Source organism: Halichoerus grypus, chromosome 7, assembly GCF_964656455.1.
Source record: "Halichoerus grypus chromosome 7, mHalGry1.hap1.1, whole genome shotgun sequence".
NCBI lineage: Eukaryota > Metazoa > Chordata > Mammalia > Carnivora > Phocidae > Halichoerus > Halichoerus grypus.
The window spans coordinates 153,899,745-153,923,571 of NC_135718.1; the positions used below are offsets into that span (position 1 = coordinate 153,899,745).

Sequence of the window (23,827 nt, forward strand, 5' to 3'; positions counted from 1 at the left end):
TGTGTGGCCAGAGGTGGAGGGTGAGGGGGAAGAAGGTTCACACGGAGGCTAAGGAGAGTCTGAGTCTCTGGGCTGAGGCCTTGCCAGGCGGCCGGGAAGTGTGCACGTCTTCCGGGGGGAGTGAGGAGCCTCTGATGGGCTTGAAGGCACGGGCGGGCGGCAGGACCAGGTTTGCATTTTCAATATAACCTGTGGTGGCTGGGCCAGGATGGGCTTCGGGGAAGCTACTGCAGTGGTCCGAGCAGGGGCGCTGGTGGCAGTGGGCACGAAGAGGACAGCAGTAAGGGAAGCAGGATCTCAGCTCTTGGGGGCCCACTGTGGGGGACGGAGGGGGTGTGGCAGCTGGAAGAAGGGGGTCCCATCTTCTGAGCTGGAGAATCCGGAGGAGCTGCCTCGGAGTTCAGGAGAGAGGGCCAGGGTGGAGACAAGAGCAGGAGGGTGGGTGGCCTGGGGGGCACCCAGAGAGAGCCCAGGACAGAGCTCCCAGGTACCTACCCGCAGAGAGGCCAGGGAGCGGGAGGGCCCCGGGGCCCACAGCTCAGCGGACCCGTCCTCTCAGAAAGTTCCAGGAGAGCGCGGACTTTGTCCAGCCCAGGGTCTCTGGGGGCCCAGGGTGCTCAGCAAACAGGTAGGGAATGAATGAAGGAAGGAACTGTGATGAGGTCAGACGACAGGAAGCGTTTCGGAGGGTGGAGTCCCCAGAGGAGAGAGCGAACAGGCAGCACCCCACCCCCCAGCACCCCCCCCCCAACACGAGGACAAGCGGGAGGTTATTCTGGGGCCTCTGCCGGGTAAATATAGCCTCGGAACGGGGTGGGGGCGGGGTGGGGGGCCGGAGGTGGCTTCCTCGGTTTGTATGGGGCACTTCCTTATAAGGCCGCGCAGGCCGAGGCGCCAGAGGGTGAGGTCAGGGGCTGAGCGCTCTGTTCAGCCAGGCTGATGCTGTCCCTGCTCTGCCACCTCGGGGCCACCCGCTGGGTCTCCGAGGGAATCAAAGGCCTGGGCTTTGGGCTCGGGCCAAGGGAGCTCCGAGGGGGGCCTCTTAAAGGGCCGTCGGGCTTCCTGCCGGCTGTGCGCGCCCAGTGCAGGGGTGGGGAGGGTGTCGTCCAGGGTCGTCTGAGAAGGCAGCGCTGGGGCCCCGCCGCCCGAGGCTCCATGAGGCTGTGGCTCCCTGGGGTCTAACCTTACACCGCCCCCTGCTGGCTGCCCCTCTCGCTGGGGCCTCTTCAGATCAAACACTTAGAGTTCATCCATTGCTTCCAAACGCCCTGGCCCCTCAGCTCCCTGTGCCCCGCCCCGCCCCTCCTGGGGGACCAGCTGCTGCCGCTTGACCCTTTGGTGTCCCAGCTGCTGTGTCTGCAGTGGTGTCCCTGGCAGGCAGGCAAGAAGGAATGTGGTTTAATTTCAGCTGGAATGTGCCCTCTGGGCTGCCCACAGCGAGGGGAGGGGACGGAGACCAAGCCCACCCGAGCCCAGGAAACCCAAGAAGACTCTGGGCTTGGGGACGGGCCCCCGGGTCCCCCGGGCCCCGCTCCCACCCTGCAGCAGAGGCTCTGCTTGGGGGGAGACGGGTCCCACAGCGGGATGGGTCTCCCTGGGAGCTGGGGAAAGAGACGCTTCTTGTGAACGCAGCAGCGCGAGTGGGTAAAGAAAGGACCCAGGCGCCTGTTCCTGAGTCTGCGGGCCCACCTTAGAAAGACAGAAGAGTCTCAAGGGACTGAACCAGGAAGGGACTGAATGAAGGAGGAGGGACAGAATGGCCTAAGGTGAGGCCCCCCCCGCCCCGAGTCTGGGGCAGGAAGCAGAAGGAAACAGGGAGCTGTTTCCTGTCTCACATCCACGTCTCTGCTTCTGTCCCTGCTGGGGGGCCCCTTTCCAACCTAGCACCCCCACACCCAGATCACACTTGTCTCTTCAAATTCCAGGAGCAATGGGCCTGGCTCCTGCTTTCCCACGTCTTCCCCAGGCCCCATTCTTCCCAGGTCCCCAGGGTGGACGGCCCTCCTGTAACCTGACAATGGGAGGGGGCCCAGACCCCATAGGCCCCTCCAGTCTTGTCCAGGAGCCGCAAGCTCCCCTCCTCCAGCGCCATTCTCCCTGCCCACCCCTATGACTCAGCTGCGGCTCCAGAAATAAACCGAGGCAGATGCCGGGGGGCCACCATCGAGGAACCAGCTCTCAGCAGCTGTGGGCTCAGCTGCTGACAAGCCAGGGCCCCAGGGTCCCAGGAAGGGTGGCTGGAGGCTTCGGGGCTGGGGAGATGCCTCACTGGCTCTGGCCCCTCCCGGGCCCTTGCTCAGTCTTGCTCACCACTCACAAGCCCACTCTCTCTCCCTGTCGCCCCAGTTTTGCCTCTCCACATCTGCTACCTGCTTTTCTCCCTCTCCCTGGTTCCTTGCCAACTCCCAAATCCCTTGGTCTCTCCTGGGCTCCTTCCTTTTCTATTCACTTCACATGTCACAGAGAATTTCAGCTCACCTTGATGGGGAAACTGAGGCACAGAGAGATGTCCCCTGCCAATGCTCCTAAGAGTCCCTAGACACCTCTTGGGGTCCACAGAACACAGGTCAGGGGGCTGTGGACTGCTCCCCTTAAATGCCTCAGTCCCAAGTGGTCAACAGCCCTCCCTCGGCTAACAAGCTAGCCAAAGACTAAAGGAAAACCATCAGGGAATAAACACACAGGCTGCAGATCCACCCACTCAGACGATTAATTAGAGGCCAGAGTCCTCCGGTGGGCGAGCGTCCTCACATTCTTCCTCCTTCTCCCTCTTTTCCTGTCTTTCCCCCGCTTCCCCACCCCTTCCTCGTGCTCTGCTGCTGAGTCTTTCAGTTCTTCCTTCCCAGGAGGAAGCCGGCTGCTTTGTAGCAGGCGGAGTGGAAGTGAGAGTGGAAGTGAGATCTCAGGAAGGACTGTGTGGTCTGGGGGAGGCAGATGGGAGCCAGGGCACCTGGGTCCTCACTTCAGGCCGGGATCGGACTGCAGTCCCCGGGGTGAGCCCTCCCAGCCCCGGGGGTCTGACCGGCTGAGCATTTTTGGAAGTCTTTGGGCAGCCAGGACAATGGGGCCCTTTCTCTCCCTGCGCAGGAGACAGTCCTACAGACGCGGCTGAGGCTGGGACAAAGGCCCCAGTGAGGTCAGGGCCATGTGTGGGAGTTGGGGGTGGGGAGGTGGGGACGGGGGAGGAATGGGGAGGCGGGGTGGGGGTCAGAGCAGTCTGGGGGAATGCCGGGGACCATGGTAGTGGGAGGGCACCTGGACAGTCCATCTCACCAAGCCCTTGGGCCCCTCCCTCCTTCTCCACTTCTATCCATTCACTCTGACCTCCTCCCAAGAGAACGGGAAGCCCTAAGGGCTCCCCACGTTAGACATGTAGGAAAGAGAAGGTAACCACCCCTCAGGGGGCTCGGCAGTTCCTAGAGGGGCAGGCTGGGCCCCCCATGAGCATGAGGTGCTGATCCCCCTCCCCAGCCATCTCCCCTGCCCCCCACGTGCACACACACGCGCGGGGGGGGGGGGGGGGTCAGGGCTGGATTCCGTTCCCAGTGCTGAGTCATCCCTGCAGCAGCTCCCCCTCCTCCAGGGCCCCCCATGAGCGTGAGGTGCTGATCCCCCTCCCCAGCCATCTCCCCTGCCCCCCCACGTGCACACACACGCGCGGGGGTCAGGGCTGGATTCCGTTCCCAGTGCTGAGTCATCCCTGCAGCAGCTCCCCCTCCTCCAGGAAGCCCGGCAAAGCCAGGGGAAGGCTTCCGTTTCCGGCAGACTTGCTACAGCAGGTGTTGGGGGGGGGGAGCACTCCAGTTCCCGCCCTGTGTCAACCTCTGGGACTGTCCTCATCCACACGTCAGACGGTGGACCCCTGCCTACAGGACCCCTGCCTGCAGCCGTGGGGGAGACTCAGTGAGGAAGTGTTGGTGACGGGAGGGAAACCAAAGCCCCGCCAGCTCCCCGCCAGGAGCCCTCTGGGGGATCCCCCTGCCGTCTCGACTCCATCTCTGTGAGGCTCTGTTTCTCAGACAACCCCCCTTAGGAGCCCAGGACGGGCACTGCCGCTTCCTCAGCCTTCTCTTCAGGCCCAACTGCAAGGGGCCATCTTGGTCTTGAGCCACTCAATTCCCGCTAAACGCCTGCCGTCCCTAACAACGCACTGACGAGGCAGTCGCAGGGTAGTACAGAATGAAGTGGGGTCTACTCTGGCCCCAGGATCGTCTTCCTCCCTGTCGCTCCTGAGGAAACAGCCCCATTCCCTCGCCAAGGTGGCTGGGTTGTGTGGGGAGGGCGGAGCGTGGGGCCGGTGAGCCCTGGTGAGGAGAGGAAGGCGGCGTGTGTGGGCCTGGAAGTCATGCTCGCGTCCGAGGCCGCCGGCCTGGGGTGTCCGTGCAGGGTGGAGAAGGCCCGAGCTGGGCCGCGCGGCACCCGCCCGGCCTCGCCTCGCTGTCCCGGGTCTCTCCCCATGGCTCCCGGCCCTCTTGCTCCTCCGATCTGCCTCCTGCCTCTGAGGTGTGCAGGTTTTCCCGACTTCCAGGAAAAGGAATCGGAGCTGCCCTGTGGGTGAGTGATGACGGGCAGGCGCCAGCGGACGCGCGTGACGCGGTGTGCATGCGTGTGCCTGTATCCTGGGCCGGCCCCGCGGCGGCAGGGGTCCCCCCACCGCGAAGGCCCAGGAGGGCACGGTGCCGTGCGCCGCGGTGAGGGACACACGCACGCACGGCCCGTCCTCCTCTCCCCAGTTCCGAGAGTGACCTCACCATCCCAACCTCCGCTGACTCACAGCCCCCGGGGCCAGCGCAGCCTGGCCGGAAGTCACCCTCCGCCCGCCAGCCCGCTACCCCCTTCCCCACCCCCGCTGCTCCGAACGAGAGGTCGCGGCGCCCCCTGGCGGCCTCCCGGACTCCTGTGGCTCCTCCCGCCCGGCCCCAGTCACGCACGCGCACACGGCACTCTCAGGCTGCCTTGCAGCGCCCTCTGCCGGTCACAGCCGGGAGAACTACCAGGTCCTTCCCGGAGCCCAGCGCACAGCAGGGCTGGGGACGTCTGCCCGGCCCGTGTCTTGCTGCCCCATGCTCCCGTCTCTGCTTCCTCTGCTGGAAGTAAGCCCTCCTGCAGTCTGGCCCCCAGACCTGCATTCCCTTCACCCTCACCCTCGAGAGAAACCCCCCCTTTGGGAACCTCCGAACTGGGCCGCCTCCCCGCCTTCCTCTGTGGGCGCTCCGTCCCTCTCCCTCCCAGACTGTCCAGGTCTGCTTGACTGGACACGCTGTCACTCCAGCTCCTTCCAAACACCCTGATCCTGTCCCCCAGCCCCCGTGAGCTCCTTCATTCCGTAAATCGGTACTGGGCCGCTATTCCGTGCCAGCACTGTTCTCTCCACTGACATCTTGGGGACTTCTCTGACCTTCAGAATCTAATCAGTATCCTGGGAGGCCCAGCCCAACCCCACTCTCCTCTCTCTCTCTCATACAGAAGCATCAAACGCAGCTTTATTTCCTGCTGGTTTTACAGGTACTCCATCCTGCAAACCCATTCCCTGGGAAATCTGAGAGTGGGTGGACCACGTGCCTCCCAGGGGAACAGAGGGGACAGGATGGCAAGGAGAGGGCAGTTGAGGCACTTAGGGTCTTCCTTGAGGCCCTGGGGGAGAAACCTGATCCCAGGGTAGGGGTGAGAGGGAGCTGCCCTGGTACTTCCCACAAACCCCTGGACTCCAGCTCCACCCCTCTCCTGTTGTCACTTCCTGCAGTGGGAAGAGGATGGGGGGAGAGGGCAGTGCTGGGGGCGGCAGTGTTGAAGGCCCTGCTCTCTAGGGACCCGGAGCGGGACTGGAAGGAGGGGTCAGCAGTGCCTTCCAGGGTCCCAGGAGCCTCCCTTGATGTCCTTCTGGGGCCTTCAGTGGGTGCAGAGCTCGAGCCTGGGAAAGACAGGCACACTCAGCCTCTATGCTGGGCTCCTCCCTGTGTCTCAGAGCCTGCCCTCTGGGGTCATGGTCTCATCAAAACACTTGCCCGGGCCAGAGTGTGGCCAGTGCTCTCAGACTTCAGCACTGAAAGGGATCCCAGAGCATCCCCCCCCCCCCCGTTGCCTCAGAAGGTGGCAGCGATGGGAGCAAGGTCCCACAGCCAGTGGCTGGTGGAACTGGGACTAGAGCCCAGGGCTACTGTTGGCTAGCCCCCCCACCGGCATCCTCCCAGCACTCACAGGCCTGCGGGGCACACAGGAGATCTGGGGGGGCTCCCAGTGACCATTCTCCTGGCAGCGGATCAGGGGCAGGTTGCGCTGGGTCAGCCCCTCCCGGCACTGGTAACGAAGCACCGTGTCTACTTCATAGCGCAGCCGTGGGCGGCCAAACACTTGAGCCAGGGGCAGCTCTGGTGGAGGCCCACAGGACACTGCAGGGGGGACACAGTCAAGAACTGGGAGCCTGGCTCTGTGGGTGACAGTTCCCAGAATCGGGATGCGGCGGGGGGGTGGGGAGGGCCACAATGTGATGCAAAAAAGAGCAGAGGTTCCTAGTGGACCCACCTCATTTGTTATCTCCCCCTTGCCCATGGCCTGGGACACATTTCTGACTCCTCTGTAGCTTTGCCCCCTCCTCCTACACACACCCCAGTCGCGGGTTGTCTTGGCTCCCCTCCTCCCCCTTGCCCGGCCTTACCCAGCCCCATCTTGCAGGTGTAGGACAGGTGGTAGTTGCAGGGTACATCACTCCATTGTCCCTGATCATGCCACACCATGACCACGCAGTTCTCTCCGGACAGGAAGTAGCTGTCAGGCTGCCCAGGATTCCAGTTCTCATAGAGCTGGGGGGACGCGGTGGAGGGGGGGGTTGAGGGGGAGAGATGGACCTAGAGTGCCCGAGAAGGAGGGTGGGAGGGGCACTAGAAAACAGGGGGCCCAGGAGGTGAAAGGACAGGTCGCGGGCTTTGGGGGGAGGGATGATGGGAGGAGAGAGGAACGCAAGGAAGGGAGGCCGGCCCAGGGAGAAGAGGGACAGAGAAGGGACCAGGAAAAGGAGGGTGAGGGATGAGGTCACTGGGGGTGGAGGGCAGAAGGGCTTGGAAGAAGCGACCTAGCCAGCTAAAGGGCAGCCGGAGCCTCTCACCAGGGGGACGCCATCTGACCACAGGAAATCGCCTTCGATGGTCCGGTCGTTGAGCCCGATCCACTGGTACTCGCGGTACCGACCTGGGGAGGAAGCGCGGGCGGACGCAGGTGTGCAGTGAGCCCCGCTGCCAGCAGGTGGCGCCGCTCCCCGTTCCCGCCAGACCCAGCCCGCGCTTCCCGGTTTTCCAATCGGTCCGTCCAACCTCGGCCCGCGGACGCATAGAAGGCACGGCCCGGGCCGGGCGGAAGGGATGGGGGAGAAGAAAAATATCAGCAGGGCCAGAAAAGGGAAACTGGAGAGAGAGTGGGGGAGGCCGATGGAGGTGGCAGAGCCAGGGAGGCGGGGAGGGGCCGCAGGGGGCGTCGGGCTGGTGCGGGTGTACCTCCTGCGCCGGCCTCAGCCGGGTCCTGCTGAAGCCCCCCTACCCACGCGCGGAGGGCGGGGGAGGGAGGGAGAACGGGAGCCGGAAGGAATGAACGAAGTGAACCAAGTCCTGAGTCCCCGGATTAATGAACAAGGGAGGTAATTAATTCACACACTCACTCGTGATCAATGATCGGTTAATGAGTGAGGGAGAGAGAGCAGGTGACGGGGTCCCCCCCAGCCCCGCCCCCAGCCCACTGTTGATGAAGTCCTGCTCCTCGGGCGTGCTGATGCTGGCCAGGTGCGCGCCGTGCATCCGGCACCGGGTCTCCGCCTCCTCCCAGCTGCTCCGCGTGGAGAAGTGCTTGTAGCAGGCCCCCTGGAAGACGTCCCAGCCGGGGCTGCAGAAGCGGAGGCCTGGGCACAGAGGGGTGGCTCACTGAGGCGGGAGGGGCCACGGCCCTCCCGCCGCAGCCTCAGGGGGCGGGGCTCAGGGGCAGGAGGCCGGGGGCCCAAGGGCCCCGGGGAATGGGGGCGAGGAGGAGCCCCGAGAGGCCCCAGTGCAGGGGGCCTTGATGGTTTCGTCCTCTGAGCGCCAGGGACCAACGAGGGCGAGGGCGGGAGTCCCGGACTGGGTCTCCGCAAAATCCATCCTAGAGAAGGGCTGTGCCCTCCTCTCTTCCCAGAAGAGAACTGGCAAGTAGGGCCAGAGGCAGGTGCACGCTGTGCACTCCTCGCTGGGGGACCGCTTGAGAAAGGTATGTGTGGTCCACTTAACAGATGAGGAAATCGAGGGTAGGGCTCAGAGAGGTTATGTGATTTGCCTAAAATGGGGATTCATTAATGACAAGGCCCAAACCGGTGCCCTCCCTCTGGGGTGCAGAGCTAGCACACTGCGGCAGGGTCCAGGCCTCAGCTCTACCCCCCCACCGCCCCTCAACACACTCACCAACATCACACAGGTCCCCCCCATAGCCAGGCAAACACAGGCAGCGGATCCCCTCCTCCTCCTCCAAGCACGTCCCACCATTGTGGCACGGGCTGGGGACACAGTCACCTGAGGGGGGAGAGAAGTGAGGTGGGGGGAGCAGGGGGCACAGCTCTGCGGCCTGAGCCCCCCAGAAGAGGGTTCAGAGAGCCCACAGCCCAGACCGTCTTGTCTTGGGAGCTCTCACGGCACCTTAACCGTCAGCCCAACCCTAAGTTCTGGGTTCCTCTCCCATGCTGACCCCCCTCAGCACCTCTCCTTCAGCATCGTCTCAGCCCTGTGCTGGCCATTGCCGTGGCCACCAGTGTGGACCCAGGGTAACAGGCTGGGGGAAAGTGGCCAGGAAGGCCCCCAGAACCCAACCCCACGAAAGGGAAAGACACTGGGCTGTGGGTCATGAGAGCTGGACTCTCATCTCGCTCCTGGCTCTGCTGAGTGACATTGCGCAGGTCACTTTACCCCTCTGGGCCTGGAGGCTAGTCCCCCACCCGCTTGTCTTGGGGCCAGGTCCCTGACAGTTCTGTACAGTTTAGGTGGGCTGGGTGAAACCGGAGGAGAGGACAGCCACCATAGCGACAGAGAGCTGAAGCTGGTCCCTTACTGCTTCTGGGACCTGACGTTTGGGGGTGGGGGCAGGCTAGCTATTCTTCTGCTGTCTACAGGAGGGGGTAAAGTCAACCCCAGAAGCACCAATGGGAAGCACTATCACAGTGAAGCACCAACGTTATTTCCCTGACTCTGCCCTCATCGCCGCCCGCCCCCCAGGAATGAAGCTGTGGGCTCCCACAGTCCTACAGTGCCAGCTCCTCACACTCAGCACCATGCAGCCTCTTGCCTCCCCTCTTATCTCCCCAGACTCCCCTCCACTTCGGGCTTTCTGCACGTTCCCCAGCCTAGAAACCCCTCCGATCCATCTCTCTCCCTTCTTCTGGCACTCTCTCCTCCAGGCAGTCTTCTTAGACTGACACAGGACCCTGAAGGCCTGCCATCTGTTGTCTGGCTGGGTCACCTGCCTTCTCCTCTGGACTCTCCTCCTTTGGATCCTGGGATGGGAGGCGGCTGCCCTTAGACCAGGCCTGAGGGCTGGATGGGCAGATTTCACCCCTTCTGGTCCAGGAAGGGGAAGATGGCCCCACAGACTGACAGTGCAGGGCTGGGCTTTCAGCTTGGGAGGGGAAATCAGCCCTGAGCGGGACTCTTCAGAGCAGGCCATACCCCTAGCAGCCAAGGGCAAGGCCCACTGTGCTTCCCTCGGGCTAGAAGGGGGAGGAGAAGCTGGAGGTGATCCCAAGAATTTTGCTGGGATGACCTAGCTGTTTGGGGTGAAATGAACCAGCTGTTCCAGCACCCACTCTGTCACCTCCCCTCCTAGCCTGCCAATAGTTTCTTCCAAGCTGCCAGCACTAGCTCCCCAGGCAAAGGGGGAGGGGAGCTGTTTTACTTAACCCATGAAGCACCAGGCCCCACAGAGGGTAGGTGTCCTAAAGCCCCTTCCATTCCTCACACTTTCCTGGGGGACAGAGACTTCCAAACTTGCTTCCCCACCCAGGCCATGAGGTCCCTCCCCTGGCTGTAGGGGGAAGAACCTGACCTAGGACGGACAGAGTGGACGTGAAGGAACTCTTCTGGAGACATTCTGCTCTTCCTTCCTCCCCCTCTTGGGGCCACCTACTATACACGACCAGAAAGCTCTTCCCTCCTGCTGCAATAGCAGGCCAGAGGACACCCCTCCGCCTCCTGGTGGGGTAACTAAGATACCCCAGAGACTCCGCTGCTGCTTCTCTTCCCACCAAACCCCCTCCCAACCCACACAGCACCCAACTCCAAGGCCAGCTGGGCAGGGAGCCAATGGTTGAAATGGGCAAGGCTGGGTGTGATGCAGGGGCCCCTAGCCCACCCTGGACCATCTAGGAAGGACGGTCCTGGGACTGGGAGGACCCCAGCCTTCTCCAGGGTCTCCATTGGGAAGCTCAACCTTCCCTGTGTCAGTGGGACTTCTCTCAGACCCCAGAACCTAACTCCACACTCCTTCCCCTCTACATTTCCTCTCCATCCTCGCCTCCTGGTTTGTGTCTTCTCCAGCATCAGGGACTTTGAGATCCTTTGGGTTCAAGGAGAGTGAGACCATTCTTCCGAGGGGTGAGGTGGTCATTAGTGCAGGGGCCAGTGAAGGAGGGGGTGGCTGTGGGCAGTGGGATGAAAGTTAGATCCCGTCCCCCTGCTGAGTTGTGATGGGGGAGGCTGGGGTACCCGGGTGCCAGGGATGGGCTTCTACACTAAGATGGACTTCCTCCATCACTAGTCTGTATGTATAGCTCTAGAAGGGAGCCACCAAGATGGATCAGAAGTGAATACAAGTGCACACACACTCTCAGGCTGGCGGAGGTTTCTCCCCATCAGGAGTGCGGGACTACAACTCCCGGCAGTCCCGCAGACTGATGGACCCTGACTCCTCTGTACATTCAGATTTGGGCTCGTGGCAGTCAAGAAGGAAGGCAGAGGAGAGCCTGAGAGGGGAGGATGAGGGACCAGTGAGCGTGTTAGAAGGGAGGACAGGAAAATGCACTCACTGAGGATGAAGAGGAGGAGGCAGAGAGGCGCAGAGAGCAAGGGAGAGAGGAGAGGGAGAAACAGGGTGCGAAGGGGAGCATCAGAGAGTTGCCCGCAACACAAATCCAAGGAATGAAAAGGGCAGACAGCTGGGGATGGAGACAGAGGGTGCCAGAGTTTTGGTTATAAAGTGGTTTAACAGAGATTTATTTCCAAGGCTTGTTTTCCATGAAACAGTCGAAAAAATACTTCACAGAAGTAGTCGCTTAAGGCTCTGCGGGGATAAGGGCTCTCCTAGACCCCAGAGGCTGAGGGCAGGGATGTAATCCCAGGCTTCCCTGATATCAGTGGGGTGGCTGAGGGGGATGGCACACTGGAGGGGGAGGGGGTAGCAGGAGAGGGGCCTGGGCCCCAAAGAGTACAATAAGCCCCCAGGGCACTTAAGGTGCATGAGGCTGGGGGTGATCTGTGGGGCCGGTGAGTCACAGGTGGAGAGCCAAGGGCAGGAAAGGGCCCCAGGTGGTCAGTGGTGAGGCTGGAGTCACAGGGTGGGGCCACGGAGTTGGGGGTCATGAGGTGAGAAATCAGAGAGCGGGGATGGATGTCACAGGTGCGGCATCCAAGACTGGACACCTGCAGGTAGACGTGTGTAGGAGAACGAAGGCAAAGGATAGGAGAGGCTGGGACAACGGGGGTTAAAGGACCATAGGTCATGTGACCCAGAGCTTAAGGGGGAGAAAGGGAAGGAGGAGAAAGAGGAAGGTCGAGCCTTGGGCAAAGTTACCTGATGAGGGGGCCACGGCCACTCCACCTTGGCTGGCGCTGTCAGTGGGCAGCACTGGCTGAACCCGCACTGAGGTCCCTGTTGGGACAGTTCTTCCAGAATTCTCTTCAGAGGGGGCCTCCAGTTCCCTGGCACTCTCAGGGGCCCGTGTGGCTGGAAGCAGGGCAGGGGTATCCTCAGAGCTCCCTGTCTCCTCATTCTCTCCTCGAGGGACCCCAGACAGCTCAGGACCACCAGCCTCCTCCCCCACCTCTCTCTCCCCGACCGGAGTGGAAGGTGGCGGGGATGCCAGTTTCCCGTTCCTGGGAGTGGGTAGAGTCTCAGTGGGTGGTCCAAGGACCCTTGGAGGCCTGGGAGCCTCTGGTTCTCCATCGGGAGGTGGTGATGCACCAGGCTGTAGGACTGCACTCGCTGGTGGTGGGGATGCGTGGGAGAGCGATTCCTCTAGGGCTAGCTCAGTGTGGAGAGGAGTCTCTGGGTCTGGGCTGCTGAGCTCGCTGGGCCAGGCCCACAGGGCCTCATCTTCCACCTCCTCCTCTTCCTCCTCTTCTTTCTCTTCTTCATCTGTGTATTTCTCTTCTTCCTCCAAAGCCTTGCCTTCCTCTTCTGAGGACCCCAGGGGAGGTACAATGGATTGCGCTTCGAATTCTAGACAAAGCACAGATGGTTCAGCACCAGGGACAGCACCAGCCCCCGACCGGAACGCTGCAGGGGAGGGGTGGGAAGGGGAGGCCTGGGGGCGAGGGGAAAGGCTGCCCCTGGGATAGGCTGTCTTTGCTCCCCACCAGAAGACCTTCAGCTTGAGCAGCAATACTGAGACTACCTGGAGAAGGCTCTGTGAGCACTCATCAGCCCAGGGAAAAAACACAGTCATTGTATCTCTCTCTCCTAGGCTTGAAATCCTCTAGTCTATTTTGGGTAGCTAAGGGGGAGGAGGGAACAAAGGAGGGAGCACCCTCCTCCCCAGACCCAGAGAGTTGGGAGTGGAATGTGCTGGAAAGGCAAGGGTTGGGAGATTACTGGAGAGATGCCCTGCATCGAGGAGATGCTGAGAAAGAACAGGACAAGTCGTGCCAGCCGTAAGCCCAGCAGCACCCTGGGCTTACACCTTCACCCCCACCTTCTCTTACTAGGGGACTCCAGTTACCGAGGAGGGTCCTCGGGGCCTCTGCTGGGTCTTCTGGAGTGGAGCTTCCATCCGCGCCATCCTCCACGATGGGGATGGAGTAAATGGCTCCCCGGGACTCGCTCTCCACAGTTTCCCGAGGCAGCTGAAGTTCCTCCAGGGTCTCTGTCACCGTGACAATGGCCTCCAGCCCATTAGAGGCTGGGTCCAATGCTGGGCCTGAGGCCTCAGGCGTGGCGGACGGCTGGGGAGAGTCTGTGTCAGGAGGGAAGTGCCAGTGGGAGGTTAACCAGGTGGCTCTGCCCTCTAGCCACAGCCGTGGACAGACCCACAGTCTCAGCACTGGACTCAAAGACCATGAGACTCTCTCAATTCTCACTCATCCTTCCTGTGGAGGACCCAGGGGACCCAGGGAGCACTGAGGGAGTTCATCACTTGTTCCTCAAGAATTAATCAAGGGCCCACTCTGACATGCCAAGCATTCTTCTGGGCACTGAGGATACAGTGAAGAACAGTGAGCAAGCCTCCTGCCCTAAGGGAGTTTATAGCCTAGCTACAGATAACAAACAAAAAAACATATATTATAATGTTATCATATAAAGAACAATTAGGCAGAGTCAGGAGACAGAATGGTGGGGAATACTACTTTAGATAGAGTGGTCAGGAAAGGCTCAGGAGAGAGACAGTCCCTTGAGTAAGGAGATGGAGGCAGAAGGATAGAGAGGTGGTCTCAGCACCTTGGGACCCTGCTCTTGGAGCAAGGTGTGAGGGCTCCCAGGGCTCCCAAGACTTTTGAAATGGAAGGGGACAGGTGACCAACACCCAGGAGAGCTGAAGGGCGGAGTGCGGGAAGGACATTCAGCAGTCACCACCTGAGGGTCTCAGCATTGGGGCAGGAGGGCAAAGACAGGGGCTATCCCATCCTTCAGGGAGCTGCTCCCTTCAAACAACTGGAGCTTTAGAAAGGATTACCTGTCTTTGGAGAAGAGAACCAAGATCAGAAAACCAATGAAGCGATGGTGGCATCGGGCTAAGAAAAGCCCCGAGGGCTGTGGGTGCTCAGCCAGACGTGACGGCACAGCACGTCCTGCCCCCATCACCTGCTCCAGTGAGCCTTGCTCCTGCCAGGCGAGCAAAGCCATGCCCTTGCCCGCCTCTGTCCTCCACCTGTTCCCAACCGGTCATCCTCTCCCTCCCCCTCCTCTCCATTTAGCTGCTCTTTCTGAGTCTTTCTGGGACAGTGCTCGGCACATAGTCATGAGCAGTGCAAAGACATGTTCCCTGCAATTGTGATCGTCATCATCATCCCTCTTCCAGTTGGCCTTCCCAGATGGACCTGCCTTCCTATGGACTTCACTTCCCCACCGCTCCCTTGCCCCGGACTAAATATATTTGGAGATCTGTCCCAGCAGAAGTGATGCTTTTCTCTCAGTCTCTCCTCATGCTGGGAGCAAGGCATCTTATCTTCTCTTGGACTGGAGGCTCCCATGGCAGAAGAAGTGTCTTTCCCCTTCAGACCAGGAGCTCCCTGAAGGTAAGGGGATTCTCCTTTCATTTCTGCCTCCAGCCCTGTACCAGTACTGCGGGCTCACAAGTGCAGTGAAGACCCAGACACCCCATGACTGTCAGCCACCCTTGATCTGGGCCTTGTGCCTCTGGGGGTCCCAGGCACTGCTTTCCCGTCAGCCCTCAATATAAGATGTGGTCAGAAAGCCATCTCTACACCCAACTGTCTTTGAGGACCTGCTCCCTGTGGGGGGAATTGTGTCTGTCCATCAACACTTGGTGGTTAAAGATCTGACACCCTCAAGCTGAAGGTTCTGGAAGCCCCGTGAGGGCTCTTGAGGGCACGATGTTAACTGGAGCAGACAATTCATTGGATTCAGAGAATGTCCGTCATCTCTGCTCTACTAATGAGCTGACCAGAAATGGAAACCTCTCCAACCGCCCAAAACGGAAGAGGTGGCTTTGACCCTGGAGAGGCAAGCCGTGGATGGCTGAAGGGAAGGCAGGTGAGGGGGCACAGAGAGGCAGGTGCTCCCCGAGGCCACACAGCTCAAGCCAGAAGGCATAAGCAGAACGAGGACCTTAGGTGCCAAGCCGAGCGTCACCCAGGGCTCCTTCAGGCAAGCGGCCAAGACCGGAGAAACGTGGGTCCGAGCCGCGGTGGGGCCCCGGCTCAGCTCTGTGTCCCTGACAGACAGCGGGCCGTCTCAGCCTCTGCAGGGAGGTCGCTCACCTCGGAAGCAGTAGACGTTGAAGCGGCTGTGCTTGTTGGGGAAGCCAGTCTGGTTGGGGAAGAGGAAGAGCGTCTTGACGCCCGGCAGGCCGCCCCCGCAGCGCTGGCTGGGCCTGACGATGGGGTAGCGCACGCTGCCATCAGCCAGCCAGCCTGGGCTGCAGCGGTCCAGGCCGCCATCCCAGGCTGCGTACAGCTGGCCCGTGGTGGCGATCTCCGCACCCCGCTCCCGGCAGTACGCCCGTGCCTCCTCCAGCGTCAGCTTGTCTGGAGGGGCGCCCAGGAACAGCTCTCCTGGGAGGGGAGACGAGGCTGGGTCACCGGAAGCTGGGAGCCCCTTCCACCCTGGGCTCCCGCAGAGACCCTCGGCTGGCTTCTCCAGGCCTCTGTCTCCGCATCTGAGACAGGGCATCAACTACCCTATTTCAGGTCAAAGCTCGGGTAGAGCCTCGGGATAGATGTCACTACTCCGAGGGGCCTGGCTCCACTTCCTCATCCGCAAAGAAGGAGTGAGGCCCAGAGATGCTAAGAGGTAGAGAGATGCGCAGCAGGTGGCAGCAGGGTGAGACCCAGAGCCAGTCTCCGGCCACCTGCCCAGGCTTTGGCCATGAACTTGCTTCCATGACAGTGTCCGCAGGGTGGGACCTGGGTTGTTTCTTTGGATGCCCCCTGGATGCCCGCTTGAACACATGAGGGACGACAGGTCCAGCAAGGCCCCAGGAGGACCTCTGGACAGCGCTGGACGAGGGCAGAGAACCCCAAGAACCCCTCACCCCCGATCACCATTTAGGTCTTCGGCATAGCAGTAGACGTCATAGAGGTCGTCCGGGTCCACCACGCCGTAGTTCCGGACCCCAGGGAAGCCATCCATGTCTCCATAACAGGCCTCTCGTGGGGTCTGTATGGGATACCTGGGAGCGAGTACAGACGCCTTCATCAGGGAGCCCTCCAGGGATGCCCCTCCTGAACCACACTGCCTTTCAATGCAGCCAGCTGTCTTCCCGGTTCTGCAGGGACACCCCCCAGGGCAGGCCAACCTCATTGCCCGGAGGCAGGGGGCCCCGGATGGCTAGCCTGAGACAGCAGGAAGCCCCCTGCAAAACCAGGGCCCACCTCAGACACAACTAGAAACCCCTGGTCCTCAGCCCCCCCCACCTCACAGTCTGGTCCTCAGCCCCCCCCCACCTCACGGTCTGGTCCTCAGCCCCCCACCCACCTCACGGTCTGGTCCTCAGCCCCCCACCCACCTCACGGTCTGGTCCTCAGCCCCCCACCCACCTCACGGTCTGGTCCTCAGCCCCCCACCCACCTCACGGTCTGGTCCTCAGCCCCCCACCCACCTCACGGTCTGGTCCTCAGCCCCCCCCCACCTCACGGTCTGGTCCTCAGCCCCCCCCCACTTCACGGTCTGGTCCTCAGCCACCCCTCACCTCACGGTCTGGTCCTCAGCCCCCCCCACCTCACGGTCTGGTCCTCAGCCCCCCACCCACCTCACGGTCTGGTCCTCAGCCCCCCCCCACCTCACGGTCTGGTCCTCAGCCCCCCCCCACCTCACGGTCTGGTCCTCAGCCCCCCCCCACCTCACGGTCTGGTCCTCAGCCCCCCACCCACCTCACGGTCTGGTCCTCAGCCCCCCACCCACCTCACGGTCTGGTCCTCAGCCCCCCACCCACCTCACGGTCTGGTCCTCAGCCCCACCCCCACCTCACGGTCTGGTCCTCAGCCCCCCCCACCTCACGGTCTGGTCCTCAGCCCCCTCCCACCTCACGGTCTGGTCCTCAGCCCCCTCCCACCTCACGGTCTGGTCCTCAGCCCCCCACCCACCTCACGGTCTGGTCCTCAGCCCCCCCCACCTCACAGTCTGGTCCTCAGCCCCCCACCCACCTCACGGACTGGTCCTCAGCCCCCCCCCACCTCACGGTCTGGTCCTCAGCCCCCCACCCACCTCACGGTCTGGTCCTCAGCCCCCCCCACCTCACGGTCTGGTCCTCAGCCCCCCACCCACCTCACGGTCTGGTCGGACAGCCAGCCAGCGTCACACTGCTCATAGCCCCCGAGGTAGGCAGCGTAGAGCTGCTCCGGGGTGGCGATGCGGGCTCCGATGCGGGCACAGGCCTCCTGGGCCCCCACGAAGGAGAAAGCATAGCGGGCAGAGCCTTTCCGGTAGAGAAAGACGACCCCTGGGGGATAGAGAGGAGCCCTGAGGCAGGACCACCCCCACACTGGCCTCCCCTCACCCTCCTTGTCACTCCCCTGCACACAAAGGGTCAAGTCCAAATTGCGTTCAGTCTGCAGCATGAGGGGCTTCAGCTAGACTGTGAGTAGGATTTCCTCCACCCGGAGAGAGAGCGGAGGTCACCAAGGCCTGTATCTGCTCACTCCTTTTCCAGCTCAGTGAGCGCCTTCCACGTGTGCTTGCTTCCCCCCTCGGACGGAGGGCTCCCTCCCTGCGGGAACCTCCCTCTGTCCTGCCCCTCACCTTTGACCTTGACCTCCACAGCATCGCTGCTGTCGTCAATGCCGTGCTGGACTTCGCAGCGGTAGATGCCCGAGTCGTTGGGCCGCAGCTCGCTCAGCACCAGGGACACGTCGGTGAGTGACGCCGGGTAGGCGGGCAGCGCCACGCGGAACCGGTAGGCCTCGCTCACCTTGACGCGCAGCCCCCGCGCCACCAGCACCTCGGCCTCACGGCCCCCGGACAGGAAGGTCCACTTGACCCGCGGGGAGCCCAGCACGGCCCGGCGGCTCGGCGGCGGCCGCAGGTAGTGAAGGTGGCACGGGATGGTGAGGGCGCCGCCCAGCACGCCCTGCACTGGTCCGTCGCCTGCGATGCGCACGCGGAAGGCCCGGTCCTCTGTGGGTGGGCGGGTGGATGGGGCCGGCTGGAACTTGGCGTGTGGGTCCGCAGGGTCCCACCCGGTTTCTGAGCCTGCCCGTATTCCTCCCACCCACCCCTCCCGCATGCCCGCTCTAGGACCCCAGACCCACCCCAGACCCTCTACAGATCCTTCCCCAAGTCTCCCAGTCAGTTCCTCCCAAGAGTGGCCCAGTGCCATCCCAGGATCCCCGGGGCCCGCCCCAGGTCTAACCTGGTCCCGGGTCCTCCAGCTCTGGCCTCAAAATTTCCCCTCTGTTTTCCTCAGACTCACCTTCAGGATTTCTCCCCACTCTACCCCTTTCTGCCTCCCAGCCCCATCCACTGGTCCCATACCCTAGAGATCAGCAGCCTTGCACCTACTGTCCCTTCCCAGCCCTCCCCCAAGTTTTCCCTGCCTTACCCAGAGCCCACAGCTCATCCCTTTATTTCCAAGTGTCCCAGACCGGACCTTTCCCCACAGTGCCCCCAATCCTCTCTCTCCCCAGGTCCTCCAAGGCCACCCCCTTCCACAGGGGCGATGCAGGAGACAGAGACAGTGACTCTGAGTGGGGTTGCTTACCTGAGCTGTCCCCCTCCAGGGCATCAGCTGAGGCCGCAGGACCCTGGGTCAGGGCCAGGGCTGCCAGCAGGAGCAGGAACAGTAGGGCCATGCTCAGGCTGGTGGAGGGACTTGAGGAGGAAAGACGGGGTTAGACTTCAAGATGGACTTCCCCTGGCTCCCGACCACATCCATGTGGACTCGCACATATTGTCACCCAAGAAGCCCACTGTCCCCACCTCACTGTTAACTCCCTTGTTTCTGATCCTGTCTCCCCACTGGGGGATTCTTCCTAGGAACCAAGACCCGGGATCTAGTCAACTTGCTGAGTGACTTAAGGCAAGTTCCTTAACCCCTTCGGGTCTTTGCTGACTTGTGAAGGTCAGCAACCCTCCTGGGTTGTGATGAAGCTATGGGCTTTAGAGCGCTTCCTATCCTAAAGCCCCCGTACGGATGCACAGCACCAGGCACACCATAGGGGCTCAATAAATGCTTATACATGAGTGGTGGGTGCTATTAACTTAACAATTCCCTGTGCTCATGGGGCGCCTGGGTGGCTCAGTCGTTAAGCGTCTGCCTTCGGCTCAGGTCATGATCCCAGTGTCCCGGGATCGAGCCCCGCGTCGGGCTCTCTGCTCAGTGGGAAGCCTGCTTCTCCCTCTCCCACTCCCCCTGCTTGTGTTCCCTCTCTCGCTGTGTCTCTCTCTGTCAAATAAATAAATAAAATCTTTAAAAAAAAAAAAAAACAATTCCCTGTGCTCTTCCCATGCCAGACTCCTTCCTTGAACCCAGAGCCTCCCCCTCCCCCAGCACCCCTCCAATATTCCCTTCCCATCCCTTCCTCCCTGAGTACCATAGCCACCTAGCCTCCTCCAGGAGGGCCTCCTAGACTGAACCTGGGCAATGCACAACTTCTCTCTAGCCCTACCCCACTGTTACTTATAAGGAAACTCTTTACTCCTAGCATCCTCCACCCCCTCCTTGGCTGCCTTCTCCCTTCTTCTTCCCAGCCTTCCTTTCTGCCTGGCACGGGCTTTCCCACCGGATCTCCTGGCTCAGAAACCAGCTGGGACAAAGCCCCTGTCTCTGCCAGTCTGGCCTCCATCCAGCCTCTCCCTTCCCCCACCCCAGCCCTAGGCTGGGGGGTGGGCTAAAGGAGGGTGAGACTAAATGGGAGGGGCCATGTCCCTCTTGCCCTTGGTTATCAGACACTCTGAGAACCCAGAATAGTCCTCTGAAGATCTCAAGGCAGTTACACTTTCATAATGGAGGGATGGGGGGGTGACATTGAGAAATGGGACCCAGAGAGGGATAGGGCTGACCCTGGTCCCCAGCAAAGCCAAGTCAGGTGCCAGGCCAATGTGCCTGAGGGAGGGAAGGCTGCAGAGCTGGCGTCTAACAACATCTGTAAGGGTCGGGCTAGGAGAAAAGCACGAAGACCCAGGTCTACCAAGGACTAGGCCAACGGTGCAGCAGGAGGGATGCAAGTTAGACTACAGGCAAGACTTCCTAGCGATCAGGTTCGTTCCCACTCCAGGCCCATTGTTCCACCTCCATCTACTTAGCGCTCTCAGGCTCTGCCTTCCTGCATGTCTACCCCCTTCCTGAGCCTGAGCTGCTGGGAAATTTCTCTCTTCTCCCAAATTCTCCCAGGGATCTCAGTTCCTCCTTGGAATGCCTCCCACCTACAACACCTCCATTCCCCCCACCCCGGCTGGGCTTCATTTCCTCGGGGTCAGACTGGGGGAAGGAGTGACAGGAGCCAGACATCCAGGGTCTCTCTCCATGGGGCCAGGTCAGAGGCTGCTGAGACCAGCTCTGGGCATGGGGGCCCTTGGGAGGACTGCTTTCTGGGGTGGGGGGGGACCATTTGGCATGAGCAGCCAGGGCCTGCCAGACGCTGGGCAGACCGTTTGCCTTGCATTTGAGCTGGGCCAGGCCCCTTTCCGGCGCCCTCCCTCCCCTCTCTTCAAGCTGGAGCTGGAGCTGCTCACAGACCTGGGTCCCAGCTCTCCGACAGGTGGCCCAGAAACCCATATATCTGGAGCCACTCTGGGACCCACGCCCTGGACCCCCCTTTCATCTCTGTTTTGAAGGTGAGGGAATGAAGGGAGAAGGTCTGAGGCTGATGAAGACCTGGCCACACTGGAATATGGGGGTCATCCCACCCCTACCTCCAGGAATGGGAGTCACTGAACAGAGGGGCCAAGAGGGTGCCTGGATTATATGGTTCTCATGATCAGACGCTTCTGCACTGTCCCCCAGCCCACTGCTAATCCCACCGAGCTTGGGCCTCAGCTCCATCCTGGGGTAGCTAGGTGTCCTGAGAAAACTATGGCATCCCCTCAACCTGCACTAGCCTCAGACCTGGGGTTGGGGTGGGGAGCGGGCCTTGGCCTCCTCCACCCCCTCTGCCGTCCTCCAGAGCAGGACACCCTCTCCATCTCTAACCTAGAGAGCTCGGCATCAGCAGGCTTCCTGTCCCTTCCTCTGATGCCACACCATCCCTCTCTCCAGCTCATTCTTTCCTGCTCCAGCTCCAGGATTTCTGCCCTTGCCTTGCGTTTCCCAAGCTGTTCAGGAAACTTCCCTCTTGTTACATTATCATTCCTGTCTGACCGGGACGTCCAGCTCCCTCACAGGCTTCGCAGGCCCAATCCACAGAGGATTAAGACCAGGTGGTGTGTGTGTGTGTGTGTGTGCACACCCTACACCCACCATCTCCATGCTGAATGCCCCCCCCGCCCCGGCTGGCAGTCCAAGGTCTGCCCTATAGGAACCAGGCTCCAGTACCCAGCGGGGGCAGCAGGAGGAAAGCTCTCACTGTCCCCTTAGCGGCCGTGGGAGCAGCAGCCCGAACCGACAGCAGCCAGGCATTGGCGGGGCCTGCAGGACTAGCTACAGGCATCCCATAAATAGTCCCATTTATCGGAAGCACAGCTAGTAATACAATTAACATCCCAGCCAAGCCACTGCGGCTCCTCCTAGTTCAGAATCTGGGAGGTGGATGCTGCCAAGTTAGCATCCAGCGCTGGTACCGCTGTGGGGGCAGGGCTGGGTGGGGGTGGGCGGGCCATGGCTGAGTGTCCCTTGATCTTACTGCTTTTATCTGGAATAGAAGTCATGCAGATATTAACGGTGCTAACAAAACTGATGGCAAATCTCTTGGTCCTGTTGGAAGCATGTGGGCACAGCTATTCCAAAAGGAGTTTAGGAGCGGGACATAGAAAGACCTGGGGGGGGGGGTGTCCCCAGCCCACCGGCAGTGCTAGAAAGGAAAACAGGAGTGGTAACCGGAATTCCAGCTAATGGTTACTGACCATCTACCTGAGCCAGGCCTCTTAAAAATGCTTCCCATGGACAACCTTAACTTTGAGAAAAATACTGTCTATACGTTCACACCGCTGAGAAGCCCGAGGTTCAGGGAAGTCAACTAACTTGCCCAAGGTCACACAGCAAGTGAGTGGCAGAGTTGGGACCACCGGACCACCTGCTGTGGCTGTCCCGCGGGCTCCGGGGAGGGGCCCCCAGAAGGGGCTGCTTCCCGCTCCCCCCGCCGCCCGCCCGCCCGCCCGGCACAAAGTCGGAAGTCTGGGCTGGGGGCTGGCACGGGAGCGCGCAGCAGGGAGGCCGCGGGGACCCGGGGGGCGTTCCCATCAGCCCGCGGACTCTGGGACGCAGTCGGGCCGCACGTGGCGGAGGGGTGCGGGCGGCAGGGCCCGAGGCGGCGGCGGGCGCTCGGGGGCTGGCCTGGTCAGCCGGCCGGGGCGCCGCGGGAGACCAAGGCTGCGGGGCCCGGGGGCGCGGACCGCGGGCTGCCGGCGGGCGCCCCCGGCTCCCTCCCTCCCGGGTCCGGGCGGCCCGGCTGCGCTCGCGCTCACCTACCTGCAGGCGGCCGGGGGCCGGGGCGAGGGTGCTGCACTGCCAAGTTTGCCGCCTCCTCCGGGCTGTCCTCCCGGCTCTCCTCCGGGTCCACGCTCGGTCCTGCGGCTGCAGCCGACTGCGGCGGGCACTGCGCGGGCGCAGGGAGAGGCCGGGCCCGCAGGACGTTCGGAAGAGAGCGCCGGGCCGCCGGGCGCCGCACAAAACCTCCTTTCTTACCCCCGCCCCGCCCCTCCCCGGGGCGGCCCCCGCCCCCTGGCCGGAGTCGCGGGGGGCTCGGGAAGGTCACGCGACCCGCTGCCTCCTCTGCGTCCGTTCCCGGCGGCAGCAGCGAGAGCAAGGACGTGCGAAGTAGGACATCGTTCTAGAGAGGAGAAGCCGGGGACTTGGAGTAGGGAGGGAGGGAGGGCAGAAGGGGCGGGGAGGGAGCGCTCGCGGAGCTGGAGGATGATGTTGCAGCTGGACGGATGGAAGTTAGACAGCCGGAGGGACTTCCCGTTGGGCAAGGGGCGAGGAGGAGGGCCTCAGACTTGGACAGTAAGGGGAAGGATGACGGGAGCAGAAAAACGGGGGAGGGAAGCTCTTTTTTGGAGGCAGGATGAGGTGCAAAGGACCATAGCCACCTCCCTGTCGGAAGCTCTGATTGGGTTTTGTCTCTGGTGGTGCTCCCACTCCCTGAACAGAGGAGGAGCTGACTTTGCAGCTGGAGGGATGGAGGTTAGGCTGCAGATTCACGGGTTAAGCAAAGCGAGTCAGGGACTCTCCTGACGTGGTGTGGGGGAGGGGCGGCCCTGTGAATGGGCACACTGGTCCTGCGAACCAATGTGCAAGACACAGGCGTTGCCAGGAACACAGAGGGCCCGCTGGCCAGCGCTGCTGCCGATGAATGTGCCGCCTGGTGCCAGGGGGTGGGCCTTGAGTGCTGCCCAGCCTTGGGGGACTCCTCAGAATACCAATGACGCCCCCTCCCCAGCTCCAGAGCCTCTCGGTCCCTCTGCTTTCCCAGGCTCTCTCTGCCCCTCTCCCCCTCTCATCCCCCCTCCCTCCTGGGACTTGAAGCAGAGCCCCTGGCACAGTTTGGGAGCAGGACAGCCAGATGCCTGGAATCTCTCCCCTGGATACCAGTGGTGGCACCAAGGACAGCTTGTTGGGGGATTTGATCCCCATAATCTCCAGCACACCCCCCAAATATCCCAAGTAACGCGGGGTGCCTGCAGTGCAAATCATCCTCAGGACAGGTCCCTGTTCTTCCGTTTAGACTGCACCCAAGTCCCTCCCTCCTGTAGGGACTCTGGACTGCCCTCTGTTGATGCCCCAGCTGCCCGTCTTCTGCTCCCAGGGCTGTGGACTGGCTTCTGAGAAGCTCACAATTAA

The 23,827-nt window shown here is 61.9% G+C and overlaps 1 protein-coding gene across 2 annotated transcripts; it reads right to left on the reverse strand.

Annotated features, from left to right (window-relative positions):
* Positions 1 to 5,465: 5,465 nt before the first annotated feature.
* On the reverse strand, positions 5,466 to 22,653 carry BCAN (brevican). Of its 2 annotated transcripts, none has more exons than XM_036118265.2 (14): positions 22,457 to 22,653; positions 18,593 to 18,702; positions 17,635 to 18,009; positions 17,161 to 17,335; positions 15,939 to 16,066; positions 15,156 to 15,449; positions 12,938 to 13,171; positions 11,791 to 12,438; positions 8,418 to 8,525; positions 7,727 to 7,885; positions 7,103 to 7,185; positions 6,656 to 6,800; positions 6,199 to 6,389; positions 5,466 to 5,911 (listed from the first exon to the last, which is right to left on the reverse strand). In XM_036118265.2, exons 2-14 carry the CDS (start codon positions 18,681 to 18,683, stop codon positions 5,804 to 5,806), a joined length of 2,739 nt encoding a protein of 912 aa, XP_035974158.1. In that variant the 5' UTR covers positions 18,684 to 18,702; positions 22,457 to 22,653; the 3' UTR covers positions 5,466 to 5,803. The 2 variants fall into 2 exon arrangements, with proteins under 2 accessions (XP_035974158.1, XP_035974159.1); XM_036118266.2 differs by lacking the exon at positions 22,457 to 22,653 and adding an exon at positions 19,425 to 19,443.
* Between the last annotated feature and the right edge of the window lie 1,174 nt (positions 22,654 to 23,827).